At 48.8% G+C, this 16,800-nt stretch overlaps 1 protein-coding gene across 2 annotated transcripts in view; it reads right to left on the reverse strand.

Moving 5' to 3' along the window:
* Positions 1-6,670: 6,670 nt before the first annotated feature.
* The window catches only part of NDRG1 (N-myc downstream regulated 1), a 59,485-nt gene continuing 49,355 nt past the window's right edge, over positions 6,671-16,800 (reverse strand). For both annotated transcript variants that reach the window (XM_010344225.3, XM_074387166.1), the window contains exons 13-16: positions 16,720-16,767; positions 14,415-14,450; positions 12,115-12,166; positions 6,671-8,574 (exon numbers count right to left, since the gene is read on the reverse strand). In XM_010344225.3, the coding sequence (XP_010342527.1) occupies positions 8,333-8,574; positions 12,115-12,166; positions 14,415-14,450; positions 16,720-16,767 (378 nt within the window). In that variant the 3' untranslated portion in view covers positions 6,671-8,332. The remainder of the gene's footprint in view (positions 8,575-12,114; positions 12,167-14,414; positions 14,451-16,719; positions 16,768-16,800) is intronic.

Genomic DNA, 16,800 nt, shown 5'->3' on the forward strand with positions numbered 1-16,800 from the left:
CTTACTGTACTGGATTTGGTGGCTTCTCTTGTACATGCAGCTGTTACGAGAGAATGATGGAGCATCGAGCACGTTCAATAAATGTGCAGATGGTGGAAAACAGGGCTGATATTTTATATACAGAAATTAAAATGGCTCAAAAGTTTGGAAATGGGCTTAGAAACACAAATTTTAGAACTCAAAGGCTGCCAATGTATTCAGGCTGAAAGACACCTCATGTAAATATAAAATGAAGTTTTTGGCATTCATTTGTTCACTCACTCATGTAGTCAGTGATTTTCTACATCCCCAAGGAGACTGAGTACTGTGAGGTCAGGGACTGTAACTGCATCCTCTGAGCCTAGCTCAGAAGCAGGCACATGTGAAGGACTGAGTAAGCAGGGACTGGATGGATGGACAGAGTGTCTATTGCCAGCTGCCTTAGGAACCAAGAGGAGGAAAAAGAAGTGTAAGGGAGGCTGCAGATGCAGTGGAAACAGTCCTGATGTTGGGCCTCAAGTGGATCTTGATAGACTTTATTCCTTACTAGGCCCATCTGAGCCTGTTTCTCCAGCTATAGAAAATAATAGTACTTACTCCTCAGTGGGATGCACATTGCCTACAAAATTTTAAAATAGAGCTTAGAACACTAAGCACTTAATAAATTCAGAACATTAAGCACTTACTAAACACATCTATTATTAGCTGAGTTTCTTCATAAACTGGGGGTAATCAGCAAGGCTGCAGTAAGAATTAATGTCAATATGCGTGTTCGTATATTTAATTTATTTAATCCTTATTTAAAACAGCAAATGTAAAGAAAACTATCTATACTTATAGTGTCGCTATTTATACTCAGTTGAATGCTCTTTTACCTCAATTATAGACTGCTTAGCCCCTTAATTTTTTTCCATTTATGTTTTCAACTTATGCTGTAACTTGATTGAAAACCCAGCTTCTCTAAAGCAGAAAAGGTGTGTTATACTTTTCTGTGTCTCCCAAGCCTAGCACAGCACACGGTGTATGCTGAGCTGTATGAGCAGATGTGCAGACGGCTGCGGCGAATGAAGTGAATGCCTCTTTTGATACCTCCTGGCCAAATCTCTCTCATCCACTGCACCCCAAAATACATGATGAGAGTATAATAAAAGTCGAGGGGAGACTCCATTCCAATAAAAATATAATTGTCACACGCATTCTTTCTAAGAACACTAACCTGAAGCATATTTGTTTCAAAATTGGAACTTAGGTTGTGGAGACCTGTGGGTGCCTCAGATTAAGATGAATATATAGATGTTAGGGCAATTTCTTAGGATATCAGGTAGCTGAATTTTGAGGAAAATGGGATTTAGGGGAAATGGCCAGAGCATTTTATTATCAAAAGCATATTGCAGAGCTCTCAATCACCCCTACTGACAAAATTGGAATGCAAAGGCATCCTCTGTGTTCAGAGAGCCAATTTCTAGCTGAATCTGGGTTCTTTCTAAATGTAGGACTGAGCAAAAATGACTTCTGAGGAGAAAGACAAGCTGGCATGAAGCCCATGCCCTGTTAAATACGTTATATTCTGTAACGAGTGTCCCCAGATCCCAGCCTAAGCCTCACTGTTCTCGTTTTTCACACAACCCTAACAGTGTAGATTTCTTAGTCCATTCCATACAAAGGGAGAGGAAGCTACCCGAAGCAGGCTTATTGATAGCAGAGGCCAGCCAGGCAGCAGAGAAGGAGGTGGAAAAATTAAAAACCAGATGAAAGATACAAAAGCAGGTCACCCAAGTCCGAGTGGGCTGAACACCCGTCGCAGTCAATAAAAACCTTACGGGCACCCACAGTCTTAGTTAGTTCCGGGAACTAACTGATGTTCCACAATCCCAAGGCATCAATAAGTGATGGCATGAGTCATGTGCTCAGTGAACTGTTGTAAAAGACATCAAGGAATTTAATCCATTTTAGAATAGGCTGGGCAAGTGATTGAATCTCTCTAAGCCCCAGTTTCCTTATCTATGAAGCAAGAGAAACTCCTCACAAATAAATAGTAAAAAGAGGAAAGAATATGTAAAGCACACTAAATAGTATTAAAAGAAGCGTGCATTGTGTGCTTTGCTCTTTGCTGGCCCTGTCGATACAGAAGAATTTCCACCAGCCTGGCCAACATGACAAAAACCCATCTCTACCAAAAATACAAAAAAATTAGCCAGGGTGATGGTTCGCCAGTAGTCCCAGCTACTTGGGAGGCTGAGGTAGGAGAATTGCTTGAACCTGGGAGGTGGAGGTTGGAGGGGGCTACATTCCAGCCTCGGTGATAGACCAAGACTCTGTCTCAAAAAAAAAAAGAAAAAGAAAAAAAAATCCCTACACCCACAGTGATGTGTGTTACAAATGCTAAATGTTTCCTCCCTGCAAGGTGGCACCTGCTTCCTGGGGAGGGCTGGGCATTCAGCAGACACTTCTCAAAGTAGGGATGAGAAAAGGCAGGTTTTGCCACAGTGAGCTTGGCTGTAAATGAGTTAATCATGCAACAGATGTGCCCAATTCACCAGCACAACTACATCAATTACTCAGACACCTGCTGCATGTATGCCGGGGACAAGGGGCAGGAGCCACGTGAGCCCAGTCACAGAGGACACCTGAGTAGAGCTGGACCAATGAGATTCTTCCCCTTAAGAGACTCAAAAACCTGAATAGTTTTGGGTTCAAGAGCCAGAAGATCAGGTAGCCTGTGGGTTAGGGCCACCATTGTATGCTTCACAGTTACAGAAAGATCTGATCTTAGAAAAGAGGAGGTTAACTCCTCCCCAATCCAGTCTCCCACTCCATAAGGCCAAGCCTCACCTTCTGCTCTTGGATTCCATGTGGGACACTGTGAAGCGTTTCCATGTAGCCTAAAAAGCCCAATATAAATAAGTAAGCCAATGGATTTAGGCTAATTCTAGGGGCCAACCCAATGACTCTCTAAGAGAAACTTCGCTGAAAAGGGCCAGGGACAGAAGCTGGACATGCTCATCTCAACGCACACTTGGTCTCCCAGGCGCTGCTGAAACCCGGGTCGGGAGATTTGAAACCAAAACAAGCAGCTGGGAGACCAGAATCAGATCCCCAGCTGGCCAAGCAGCCTTTGGGTGTACATCTCTAAACAGCCCTGATACATGGAAACACCTGCCACAGTTCCTTCCTTGAAGCAGCCAGACCACAGCAGGTCTCTGTGCCACACCGACTCCCCAAAGCTGGCACAGCCCCTGTGCTGTGATGCCTCCGAGTCAGTGCCTCCACCCACCACTTTCTCTTGCTCCCGACACAAGGAACTTCTCATGAGCCAACATGCTCCTCCTTCTCCTGACCTTAAACAGCGCTCCTTAACCTGGGTCCCTGGGCCCTCCAAGGATCTGTGTATAGAATTCAGAGGGCCCTGTTCTCAGATGGGGAAAAAAAAATGCATCTTTGTTTTTCCTAACCACTAATGGCAACTTAGCATTTCCTTCTACCTAAATGTAGGCAACAATCCCCAATAGTATCAGCAGTTGTAATCACAGATAATCCTCTTATTTCAACTGCAGCAGATAGCTCAAAGCACAGGACTTTGAAATTGCAGCAATGTTGATGTGGAGATCTGCCTCAACATTACTGCTGAAGAAGCATGTGTGACTAGGTCACACAATAGTCACATTCGGATCATTATACTTCGCTATAAGTGGTTTCTTTTATAGTTTTATGTATTTTATGCATTTAAAACTCTTCAGAGAAGGGGTCTGAAGCCTTCTCTAACTTATCAAAGGGATCATCTGTGGCACAAAGAAGCCCAAGGACCCTGCCTTCCTCTTAGCCCCTGCTGGGACAGGATAGAGCTGTGAGGGAGCCACTCTCTCTTAAGACCATCATTCCAGACTCACCTCCCGCCATGCACAGCTCACAGTGTCATCTGCCCAGGTCGACACTACAGGTCCCTCACAAAGACACATCCTGGGCTGGGCATGGTGGCTCACTCCTGTAATTCAAGCATTTTGGGAGGCCGAGTCGGATGGATCACCTGAGGTCAGGAGTTCGAAACCAGCTTGACCAACATGGTGAAACCTCGTCTCTACTAAAAATACAAAAAAATAGCTGGGCATGGTGGTGTGTGCCTGTAATCACAGCTTCTCTGGAGGCTGAGGCAGGAGAATCACTTGAATCGAGGAGGCAGAGGTTGCAGTGAGCGGAGATCATGCCACTGCACTCCAGCCTGTGCAACAAGAGCAAAATTCCATCTTAGAAAAGAGGCTAACCCTCTCCAATCCCATTTCCCTCTCCATAAGGCCAAGCCTCTCCTTCTGCTCTTAGATTCATGTGGGACACCAGGGAAGAGTTTCCATGTAGCCTAAGAAGCCCGTTATAAATATGTAAGCCAATGGATTTAGGCTAATTCTAGGGACCAAAAGAAAAAAAGACGCATACCGTTCACCCTCAGTGCTGGCGCCCAAGCTGACCCCTCTGCTGGGAACACCCTCTTGCTCTTCTGTGCTGAGGTGACATCCCCTCCTTCTTCCGAGTCTAGATCCTAAACAGCAGGACTGTGAACTATGGCACCATCCATGTGCTGCAGGATGCTGCAGACTTCCAAAGTGTTTGCAGCTAAACACTTGACGCAGCCTAAGAAACTCTCCAAGGGAAGTGAAGAAAAACCAGCACAGAGAACAGCAGGATAGCTGTTTTGAGAGGGGGCATGTCCTTGAGTGTGGGCTGCACTTAGTGACTTGCTTCTGTGAAAAAAAATATATATATATATCTTGGGGCCCCCAAAATTACTAAGTGAAAGGGAAAAGTCCAGTTGGAAATTGCTTAGGGCAAACCTGCTTCCTATTCTATTCAAAGTCACCCCTCTGCCCACTGAGATGGATGCATATTCTGATTGCCTCCTTTGGAAAGGCTTATTAGCTCAAAAGAATGCAACCATTTATCTGTCTCTCACCTACCTGTGACCAGGAATTCCCCTCCCTGCTTCTAGTTGTCCCTGCTTCTGGATGGAACCAATGTATGGCTCTTACCTGTATGGACTGATGTCTCACGTCTCCCTAAATGTATAAAACCAAGCCGTGCCCCGGCCACCCTGGGCACATATCCTCAGGACCTCCTGGCTGTGTCACAGGTACGTGTCCTCAACCTTTGCAAAATCAACTTTCTAAATAATGGAGACCTGGCTCAAATTTTCAGGATTCACACTTCCAAGGAATGAGTATGAAAAAGTAGAAAAGGTAACTTGACAATGGAGAAATCTGGCAAACACCACCAGAACCAGGTCATTACCGGTAATCCCATCAGCAGCGATAAACCACAGTGATAGTGCGTGGCCTGGATCTAATGTGAAAAGCAGGACATACCACCTCTGTGCGCTGCCCTGGAAATTCCACAGCCCCCAGTTGTACCGTGAGAAAAAAACACACACCTCCGTGAGGGGACCTGCGACAAAGCCCAACCAGTGCTTCTCAGCACTATCAAAAATGGAAAGTCGGAGAAACCGTGACAAGTCTGAGGAAGCTAAGGAGGCATGACCACAAAATGCAATGGGGTGTCCCGGATGGGATCCTGGACAGACAGACATTAGAGGAACCCCAGTGAATTCTCAGTATGGTCCAGGGCTTAGTTAACAGCAACGTACAGCTGATCCCCGAGTTGTGACAAGTATGCATAGCGTCAGGTATCAGTCACAGCGGTCACCGAGGGCAGACCCGATGGCAACTCTGTATTATCTATGCAACTGCATGTTTTAAACTAATCTTAGTTTAAATAAGAAGTTATACTAAAATCTTTTTTTTTTTTTTTCCTTTAATGTAGAGTAGAAAACAAGTGGTTGTCACTGGGCGAGAGAAAAGGAGTGATCTTTCCATAGGCATTTTTTTGTAATACAAAATGTGGGCTGGGTAGGCCTGTAATTACAGGGTGGGCTCACGCCTGTAATCCCAGCCCTTTGGGAGGCCTAGGTGGGTGATCACTTGAGGTCAGGAGTTCGAGACCAGTCTGGCCACGGCAAAACCCCATCTCTACTAAAAATTTTTTAAAAATTAAAAGATTTAAAAAAAATTTCTGGGCATGGTGGCACATGCCTGTAATCCCAGCTACTCAGGAGGCCAAGGCAGGAGAACTGCTTGAACCCGGGAGGTGGCGGTTGCAGTGAGCCAAGATCGTGCCACTGCATTTAAGCCTAGGCGACAAAGTGAGACTACAGCTCAACAAATAAAAATAAATGTTAAAAAAAAAAAAAAAAAGCTGTTTTCCTTGAATTATAGGTTGAAAAGTTTATCCCCTTATCGCGGTGTTGCCCAAGCTATCAGGCACTTGAACAGCAGCTGGTCTATATGAAATACAGCAGCTATATGAAATAATAGATTTCCTAAAATGAAAAAAGAAAGCAAAATACCTGCTCAGTAGTTTTTACAGAAGCGGTAATATTTTAGACATCTTGAGATAAATGAAATATATTAAAATTAATTTCATCTGTTTCTTTCCACTTTTGAAAATGTGGCCACCAGGAAATTAGAACTAACGTATGAGCTGACTTTATATTTCTGCTGGATGTGCTGCTCTGAAGCATAGAATTCCAGAGTTGAGGGGCTGGGGCCCCCAGGTGTCAAGGGCGGGCAATCCCCAGTGAAAAACCAATCCCTGCACCACAATGTCGCACACACAATCTCTCAGGGAGAGAAAAAAAGACACAAGCGGCTGCAAAGTTACAAATTTATTGGTCTGGAAATAAATACAAATATCTCATTAAGAAACTCCTCCGGAAAGACTTGTGCACGATAATTTCCCATCTATACTCAGCCTCTCTTGCTGGATCCCCGACCTTTCTGCGCAATGCCAGGAAAGGCTTCTGAGGTGACGGGCGGCAGGTAGTGAGTCACTGCCTCTCATGCCACCCGGAAGGCTGGACTACTTCCTTCTCCCAACTCCGGGGCCCCAGAAATCCTCAGGCCCCGGCGGCTGACTTACAATTCACTCTGACCAAACTTCCTAGGAGAAAATCCACGGTGAGCCAAGGCAGTAGTACAGGAGCCTGGTGGCCACGCTGGCCGCCCAGAAACATCAGTGGTGCTGCCCATTCAGCGAAAGGTTAGGGGGCAGGAAAAGAGGAAGGCAGGAGAGGGAAGGAAAGTCCCATGGAATACGTATTCCAGAATCCTCACATTTTCTCAGCCACCGCTCCCCATGAGTTCCCACCCCCATCCCACCCCCACAAGAGCCAAGAGTTCTGAGGATCCAGGAATGTGACCAGGTCAGAAAGATTCAGCTATGGAGTTCGTGTTCTAGCCCAGCTGTCGAAGACTGAGAATTGGATTTAATACAAAATTCCTGGACCCAGGCTGGGATCACAACTGCACTGGGTCCCATCACAACCACAAGGAATCCCCTATACTGAGTAACCCCAATTCCACCCCCACCCCAGTGCTCCTACCTGGCCCCGGCGAGGATACTCATCATAGCCAGGGCGGCTGGTGGAATGTTTCCCTCCATTCCAAGGAATGCAAAACAAATCTAAACGATCTCCTCCCTAAATAGGAATCAGCAGTGGCTCACGTAGCAGGGTGGGAGGCTGCGGCTGTGGAGGAGAGGCAGAAAGCAGAACTAAAGCCTTCAAAAATCCTGACACACAACGTTTGCTGAAACATGTTTGTCTGAAAGCCGGCGATTCTGCTGACTGCTTCTGCTGCACAGCAAGAGAATGCTGGAAAAATCAAGCTTGTGTGCTTTTGCTTTCAAAGCTTTCTAGATGCACCAACTTTAAAAATCGGTTTCTTCAAGTTAACTCTAGTGATTCACTGTTCCAAACGCCTCTAGCCTCAACATAAATCCCACCTTTTCCCCTTTCCTGTTTTGCCTATTTAAAAGAGGTGCCTGCACATCACTATCACCCCTGACACACACAAATGGGAAAAAGATTTTGTTTCCGGGAATTAGGTCAGCTTCTGTTCAGCTGGAGAGGAAACCAAAATGGGCAGCTGGCCTTCTTACCAGGCACCCGTTTGAGCCAGGACGCTCAAGGCAGCCTAGGCTTGGCTTTGTGAAGTGTGCACTGCTACACGTCTCGTTTTTGGCAGTTTGGTGTCTGAGGGAGGGGAGAAGAGTGGCAACCGGCCACCAGTTGATGGAAGAAGATGCGATGTGGAGACGCTTGCTTCCTTCCTTAGGTCCACCGATACCCTGCCTTTGGAGAGGGCACCTACGTAATAGACCCGATTTATCTCCACCAGAGCTCACTCTTACAAAATAAGCTTTGGATTAATACCAAGTTAGGCGCGGTGTGGCAGGTAGGGGGCAAGAAGGGGCTGGGGAGGAGGGGGCCGCTACAGAGATCAGAGTCCGGGGCAGCGGCTGGGCAGGCCGCCTAGCAGGAGACCTCCATGGACTTGGGCCCGGTGTTGTTCCCGGCAGCACCCGAGTTGGGGGTGATGTCCAGGTGGGCCCCCTCGCTGGTGTGGGAGCGGCTTCGGGTGCCCTCGCTGGTGTGGGAGCGGCTTCGGGTGCCCTCGCTGGTGTGGGAGCGGCTGCGGGTGCCATCCAGAGAAGTGACGCTGGAGCCAGAGGCTGTGCGGGACCGCATCAGGCGGGTCATGCTAGCCGAGGGCACTGCGGGGACAAGAGACAGCCGGTTAGAGGGGAAAATGCCAGGTCAGGAGCCGGGCACGCCTGTCCACCAGCCACATGCCCTCCTATGTGCCAGCCACAGAGAGGCCTTAATCCCTGCGGCCACCCAGCTGCTGGGCTCCTATCCTCTCCGTGCCCACTCGCGGGGAGAGACAGCGAGGCCCAGATGTGGGAAGGAATTGCCACAATCACATAGTGAGTGATCTGAACTAAGATCTGGGTCTGAACCCCAATTATGCCAACATTTTTTTGAGACGAAGCGTCACTTTGTTGCCCAAGCTGGAGTGCAGTGGTGTAATCTTGGCTCACTGCAACCTCTGACTCCTGGGTTCAAGCGATTCTCCTGCCTCAGCATCCCAAGTAGCTGGGATTACAGGCACATGCCACCACACACCTGGCTAATTTTTTGTATTTTTAGTAGAGATGGGGTTTCACTATGCTGGCCAGGCTGGTCTTGAACTCCTCACCTTGTGATCCACCCGTCTCGGCCTCCCAAAGTGCTGGGATTACAGGCATGAACCACCGTGCCCCACCTCTGCCACCTCTTAAAAGCTGTGTGGTTTTGAGAGTATCCCCCAAGCCCCATCATTCCCATCTGTAAAGTGAGGATGTGAATACTGATCCCGGTATCAGCACCTGTGTGAATGCTCATGGCCCCATACTGTCCATGATCACTGGAGCAGGGAGGACAGCTGGGGTCAGCCGGGCTCAGCCCTGCACATCACGGATGGGGAAAGGGAGAGGGGCCGCACAGAAAGTTCCTGACAGGACTGTTCACTGTCCTCTCTTTCCCAAAGAAGCCTGTCAGCCCACGTGCTAACAAGGGCACAGTCCATTCTTTGGGATCGTCTCTAAAGCCTCAAATGCTCTTGCGCATGGCACATGCTGATGGGGTGGAACGAGGAGGAACAATCCTGCCCACCTGTACCAGGTGGGACAGTGTCCTACAAGACTCACACCCACCTGAAACCTCAAAAGGAAACCTTATTTGGAAATAGAGTCTTTGCATACATAATTAGTTAAGGATCTTGAGATGAAATTATCCTGGGTTGACAGGAAACCCTAAACCCAATGACTGTGATGTCCTTATAGAAACAGCACACACCGACACACAGGAGAGAAGTCCACGCAAAGATAGAGGCCAAGACTGGAGTGATGAAGCCACCAGCTACGGCAGGTCAAGGATTGCTGGGGCCACCAGAAGCCAGGAAGAGACACAGAAGGTTCTTCCCTAGCGCCGTCAGAGGGAGCAAGGCCCTGCCCACACCTTACATTTGGATTTCAAGCCTCTGGAATTTTGAGAAAATGGATTTCTAGGCCGGGCGCGGTGGCTCAAGCCTGTAATCCCAGCACTTTGGGAGGCCGAGGCGGGTGGATCACGAGGTCAAGAGATCGAGACCATCCTGGTCAACATAGTGAAACCCCGTCTCTACTAAAAATACAAAAAATTAGCTGGGCATGGTGGCGCGTGCCTGTAATCCCAGCTACTCAGGAGGCCGAGACAGGAGAATTGCCTGAGTCCAGGAGGCAGAGGTTGCGGTGAGCCGAGATCGCGCCATTGCACTCCAGCCTGGGTAACAAGAGCGAAACTCCGTCTCAAAAAAAAAAAAAAAAAAAAAAAAAAAAGAAAATGGATTTCTATTGTTTTCAGCCACTTATTTTGTGGAAAGTTGTTAGTGCAGCTTAAGGAAACTAGTGCTCCACCCCTGAAGCATCATGGCCGGGAGGCCACACTGAGTCACAGACATCAGAAACAGGGCAGCTGATACACAACAGGCATGCAGGGCTCACGTTATCTCCTTGATAGGCACAGGGAGGGACTTTTTGATGTCAGGCACTCCCAAACAGAATCCATCCTTGCTGAACTGTCTTAAAGAGCTACTTTTGAATTCAACAAGAATTGAGGTCAATGCCACATCCGCAGCTCACGTATTTCTCGGAGCCCCTACTTCTCACCTGCACATCTGGGAGGGATTTCTACCGAGCACGACGAGAAGGATAAAGGGAGCACTGATGTCGGGTGTGCAAAGCATTCATCAGGCCCTCCCGCCCCCCCCCACCCCCCAAGTGTGCAGGAGCCCAGCGACCTGTTCCTTTCCTTCTCTTTGGCTGACGCCTTTGAGACCATAGCTCTTCCTGTTTTTTTTCCCCCCAAGACCTGCAAGAGGTTACGGCTTTCTGCAAATAGAAGCTGATTTGGGGAGAAAGAGCAGGTCTGGCTTTCACTTCTCTTCTCTCCAGAACACACTCTTAAAGCAGAAACCCAAACCCTGGCGGGACCAAGACAAATGGGAGCCACAGTTCACACCCTGCAGGGTAAACCAGGGCCGCCCGGGCGCTCTCCATGTCTCTCTCCAGTGACAGCCTTTGCCTGCAAATTCCATCCCTCCCTGCTAGAAAGGCGCCCCCCCACCCCAGGCAGCTAAGAGAGCATCTGGGGATGTGGATCCTGTCTGAGCCTGAGGCACATCAAAACCTGCCAGCCCCCCACCTTGCTATAGCCAATCACGGCTGAGGCTGAGGCCAGGATGGCAGTCAGTGTGCCAAGTATACTCTTACTATTTTACACGGCTAACAGTTTAAGGAAAAGATAAAAGGGATCAGAAGTTCAATACCTTCCTAATTAGGAAGGACACACAAATGATAGTTTTGAGCAGTAGGGTCAGAAGAGCGCAGAGTCACATCGGGGTTGGACCATGGCTGACAAGCCCACGGCAGTGACCGTGGCTACAGTGACCGTGGCTGCAGTGACTGTGGCTGCAACTCGCCAGCGTCTGTCCTAGTCCTGGGACGGTGCTTCTGGAGAAAAGGTTGTATGTGTCTAACAGACGGTAACTACGAAGTAAGAATTAGTGAGTTCCTGAATTATGCTTCCAATGTATCCTCCACTTCCCAAAGCTCATGACTTGACTGTGACATGCTTCCCCTTGAATATAAGCAACATTAGCATTAGCCCACTTCCACAGAGCTTCACAGTCTTCAGAGAACTTCTACAGACCTGCCCTCTGCTTCCTGCTTAGAGCCCCAAAGCCTCAGCTTCATCATGGATAAGATGGGGCTAAGAATATGTCAAAGGATTACTGTGTGGTTAGATGAGATAAAATAATGTGTTAGTAATCTTTCATTATCATCGACATCATCTTCATCATCACTACACTGGCAGTCTCTTAAAACTTGTAATCAAAATTTTAAAAAATATTATTGTTTCACTGTTTGTCATTGTCTTGGTGTTTAAAGGGACAGTCCTCATCTAACCCCTCAAAATCCTTGGTGTGAAACAACTTCTGTTCAACAAAGAAGGAAACTGAGCCTCTCTGGTATCAACGAGAGGCTAGACTCTCCAGGCTGCAACATGCACCCTCCACACACCTAAACGTTTCTTCCTCGGCCCTGCTCAATTTGCAGAAAGCTGAAGCTGGCCAGGAAGATACAGAATTGCTCATCTGAGCCTGGCTCAGGACAGAGCCCTTCCAACTCCGACACCCGCCCCAGCCCACCGCACACCAGGAACGCCATACTCACTGTATCCCATGCCCTGCACGAAGTACTTGAAGGCCTCTGCGAGCTTGGCCGGCTGCGAGAGACAGGGAGGGAAAATGCAGTCAGTCGCCGAGGGACCAGATCAGCCAAGGCCATGGGGAGCCTTTCCTTTGAGCCTTTCAGGCGGTCACTTTCACTTGAGAGCTTGGCTCAAGACAAAGGCCATCACGTGTTGACAGGACAAAACACGAAAATCAAAGGCAGACTATGGGATAATGATGGGAAATGCACCCCACGGCTGTGGAACTTGGACAAGTGACACAACCTGTCTGAGCCAGTTTCCTCACCTGTAATACATGGCACAGTGCCACAGCTGTTTCTGTGTGTCTCTGGGGAGATTCCACAAAGGGACGTGTCCGACCTAGCATCTGGACCATGACTGCGTCAGCATCGGGAGCCACTCCCCGTGCAAGGGGCTTCGCTGTATGCGTTCACCTACTCCTGACAACCCCTTATGAGGTCAGTGCTACCTTAGATACATTTCATATTGGAAGAGATTTGGAGAGGTAAATTCACTTGAGGTCCCACAAGAAGTAAGTGGTGGGTCCTGTAGGTTAACCCAGGGTTCTCCAAACCCAAAGCACTTGTTTCTTGAGGCAAGTCACTATCAGCCTCAATAGCAGGTTGCCTGGAAGGAAGAAGGAATGATGGATAGATGATGGATGGGTAGAAAGAAAAAGATGGATGGATGGATGGATGGATGGAAAGAAGGAAGGAAGGAAAGAGGGAAAGGAAGGAAGGAAAGAAAGAATGAAGGAAGGATAGATGGATTAAAAAAAAGAATTGATGGGCAGAAGGAAGGGAAAAGAAGAGAAATATGAATTTAAGAAGGACAAAAGAAAGAAACGACATGAAGAAGAATGAATGGATGAATGACGGGTGGATGGTTCATGGGATGGACAGACGAAGTTATTAACAACTAACCAGGCTACTTTAAGTGAAATGCGTAGGGAATGCTGAGACCACATCCAGTTTTAACAGTTCTCTCGGTTAATTTAATCTAAACTAGGAGGTGAATGCTCGAGTATCGAGAGGATACATGCAAAGCCTATCTGTTTTTCAGTTACTTCCAACTGCTGTATGCAGTGCCCTGGGTCATGTTCTCCTGAGACAGCGAGAGCGCACTGGCAGAGGCTGGGCTGACACCCTCTGCTCTCCGCTAACTCCTGACAGCACTCTGCAAAGAGCCACATGACAGTTAAAAGAGAGGCTATGCTCAAACTGCCCTCTGGAATTTGTGTAACAGTGGAAGAAAGAGATAAGAGAAGCAGGTCAGGGCTGCAGAGAACAGGGACGCCTGTGTTCAAGATGGTGGAGACAACCAAGAATCCAGACTTGAGAGTGAGAATATCTGGGCCCAATTTCAGCTGCAGAAATCATGGGCCATCTCTCTCAACCTTTAGCCTCAGTCTCCTCTTCTGTGGCACTGGAATAAAATGCTTGCTCTTCCTACCGCTGAGGACTATTGCAAGGACCTAATTTGATCAAGGATGGGAAAACCCTTTGTAAACACACACCCAACTTACAAGGGCACACGACGACAGTGTTGCACAGAAATTGCTCCTCCCCGGGCTGGTGTCCCACAAACCTGCACTAGTTGAGCTCCTCTGAAGCTCTGAAAATTCTTTTAATTATGGCCAGGGTTACATCGGTTCTCATTTTAAGTAGAGAAAGGAAAGGAGGAAGAAGAAGGGAGGCAGGGCGGGTTTTGGAGAAAAAGGATGACGAAAACTCATTCCATTTTAAGATAGGACACAAAACTATCAGGATAGGAAATTATAAGACAACAGATTAAAAGTTTACTTGCTAGGTTGGTGAGATTATTTATAGGAGGGGAAACTGAAGGAGTCGGCTATGCAGCAAACACATTACGTTGATCAATGTGTTTACCTGCACGTGTACACACACATTTACATCTGCACACACACAATTGGTTTAATCTCCTCCATGTCCCTCTGCTCTGGGCTGGAGCTGCTTGGGGCCCTTCGCTTCAGCAGAAGCTTGTGGTCTTTGAGGCAGTCACACCTAGATTCTGACCCATGAGGACTAAGGTATATCTACTTGGCAAATCCCCTAACCTCTGTGAACCACCGTCACCGACTCCACAGGGGCTGGCTCCTCGGGGATCAGAGTCCTCCTGTACAGCACCTTTTCTCAACACTCCACGAACTGTCATCCGGTGTCATAACAGGGCAGTGAGGGAACAGGTGTCACAGAGGCACATGCCCTCCACCCAGGGAGAGGCAACAGGTGTGGAATGCGAAAGCCAAGGCGGCACTCACCTGGGAGATCTGCGGGAGGCCGCCACAGTCCGCCATCTAGGAGAGAGGGAAGCTGGTTAGTGGCCAACACCACAGCCAGGGCCATCTGCACACCGAGTTTCTTCCGAAAACAACATGCACCTGCCCGCTGCCCTGCCCTGCTTTGTCCTGCCTTACAAAGGAGGCACTGGGTGGACCACGGGTGGGAGCACCCCAGTCCCACCAAGCAAGGCTGCTGGTGTCTTGTTGGCAACCATCACTTGCAGCTTACTACGTGCCAGGCACTACGCTAAGCCCTATAAATTATTTCACTCAATTCCCAAGGAACCATGGAAGGTACAGCGGTCCCATTTCACAGGCAGAAACTGGGCCAGAAAGAGCTTGAGGAACTTGCAAGATTCGGGACAGGATCTGTCTGACCTGAAGGGGTTTGATAAACAAGGCCCTTCCCATGCATTCCCTTGAAAATTTCCCTCAAAAGGAAGCAGCTGAATTTGCGGCTTCGGGCCTGATTCAGCTCCTGACCGGTACCCTTCCTAAGCAGTGGACTTTCAAAGTTCCTGGGAAATCACCAAACCTCAAGAGGCCATTGTAGCATGTGACAATGAGCATCCAGACCGCAAATGAGCAGGGCTGAGGGCGAGGGAGCAGGGTGAGGCAGGGGGGAGGGTGGCCTGGGGCGAAACGGGGCTGGAGGAGTTTGTGGGAGTGGTGAGGCTGTGGCCATCCTACAGCCCAGGGTGCCTCAAGTCTGGACCTTCAACCCTAGCCACAAGGCGACGCTGACCTGGGCAGCCCTCAGCTCAACCAGCATGCAGGGAGCAGGACACCAGGGCTTCCCTCCAGGTGCAGCACTCAGCACATTTAGCTTGTAGCTTGTGGGCTTTGCAGAAGGTGTGTCTACTTGGCGAATCTCCCAACCTCTGTGTACCGCAGTATCACCTACTGGGCTGGCACTGTGGAAGAGTCTCTAGAATCAGGCCGAAGTGAGTTCTGTTCCCGGATCTACCATCTAATCGGCCACCTGCCCTCTGTCAGGCCACCTGCCCTTTGCTGTGGGCTGTGGTTGAATTATGCCCCCCAAATAGACATACTGGAGTCCTAATCCCAGTACCTATCAATGTGACCATACTTGGAAATAGGGTATTTGTAGGTACAATCAAGTTAAGATAAGGTCAGACTGGATTAGAGTGGACTCTAAATACAAAGGCTGATGTTATTAAAAGCAGGAAGTCTGGACACAGTTGCAGGGATACATGGGGAGAGTGCTGAGTGAGGATGGAGGCAGGGACTGGAGCGATGCACCTCCCAGCTGAGGCGCACCGAGCGTGGCCCGCAGCCCCCAGAGGCAGGCAGGACTCTGCCCTAGCGCCTTCAGAGCCAGCACAGCCCTGCCCACACCGTGATTTCGGACTTTCGGCTTTCAGAACTAAAAGAGAATAAATATCTGTTGCTTGAAGCCACCCACTTTGTGATACTTATGAAAACAGTCCTCAAAGTATGGCATTATGCAAGCTTAACACCCAGCAGCTTCTAATCTTGCCATTTCCTTTTGAGGGAATCTTGAAAGAAAATCTGTGTAAAGAGCCCAATATAGGAAAAGAGCCTCCCAACCAGTAAGTGTCAGATACTCGATGCATGCCTTTCAAAGGCATTCTACTTCTACAGGGAAAGTTGAGGGCACAGTGACCATCAGACGCCACCTTCCTGTCCTTCCCCCAGTACAAGGGAGCCACCTCATCTCTACCCAGCTCCCTCCTGGCCACCTGTGCCTGCAGGGCTGCACCCAGGCTGAGAGGCCCCTCTGAAAGGTTCCTAGTCTTGTGCTGCATCTCCAGACAAGGTTGCCACAAACAGCCAGTGGCCTGCATTGTGCAATCGGTCCTAACTGGCAAGGGACCGGCGGAGGTTGCTACAGACCCTCAACTCCAGCCACGAGTGAGCTAGCACACCATGTGCTCAGATGAACCTGCTGGAAAAAGTCCTGTCCTTCCCCAGCCTTGGGAGACGTCTCCTCTTATGACAAGCAGACGTTCCTTTTGGAGGAACGTCCTGGCCCCAACCTATGGAGGGCCCCTGCCAAGCCATCCCTGGCCTTTCTGTCCCCAAAGCCTTCAGACCAGCAGCCCGTTGAGGGATCCTGCAGTCCCGGAGAGGGATGCCTCACTTCCCAGCCTCAGATCACCACTGAGCTCCCAACAGATGTTCGTAAATCATCAATTCTTCGGTTTCTGATGGTGAGCCTTTCAAGCCCAACTCAATGTTGCAGAAAACGTGAGAGTTTCTATGAGACCACAGACGCAACCCCCCACTGTTTTTCCTGTACCTTGAGGAGAGTGGTCTTCGTTGGGTCCAATTTCGAGTTGCACTCCACCTGCACAAGAGGGAGGAAATCTGTTAATTTTCT

Source organism: Saimiri boliviensis, chromosome 15, assembly GCF_048565385.1.
Source record: "Saimiri boliviensis isolate mSaiBol1 chromosome 15, mSaiBol1.pri, whole genome shotgun sequence".
Classification (NCBI taxonomy): domain Eukaryota; kingdom Metazoa; phylum Chordata; class Mammalia; order Primates; family Cebidae; genus Saimiri; species Saimiri boliviensis.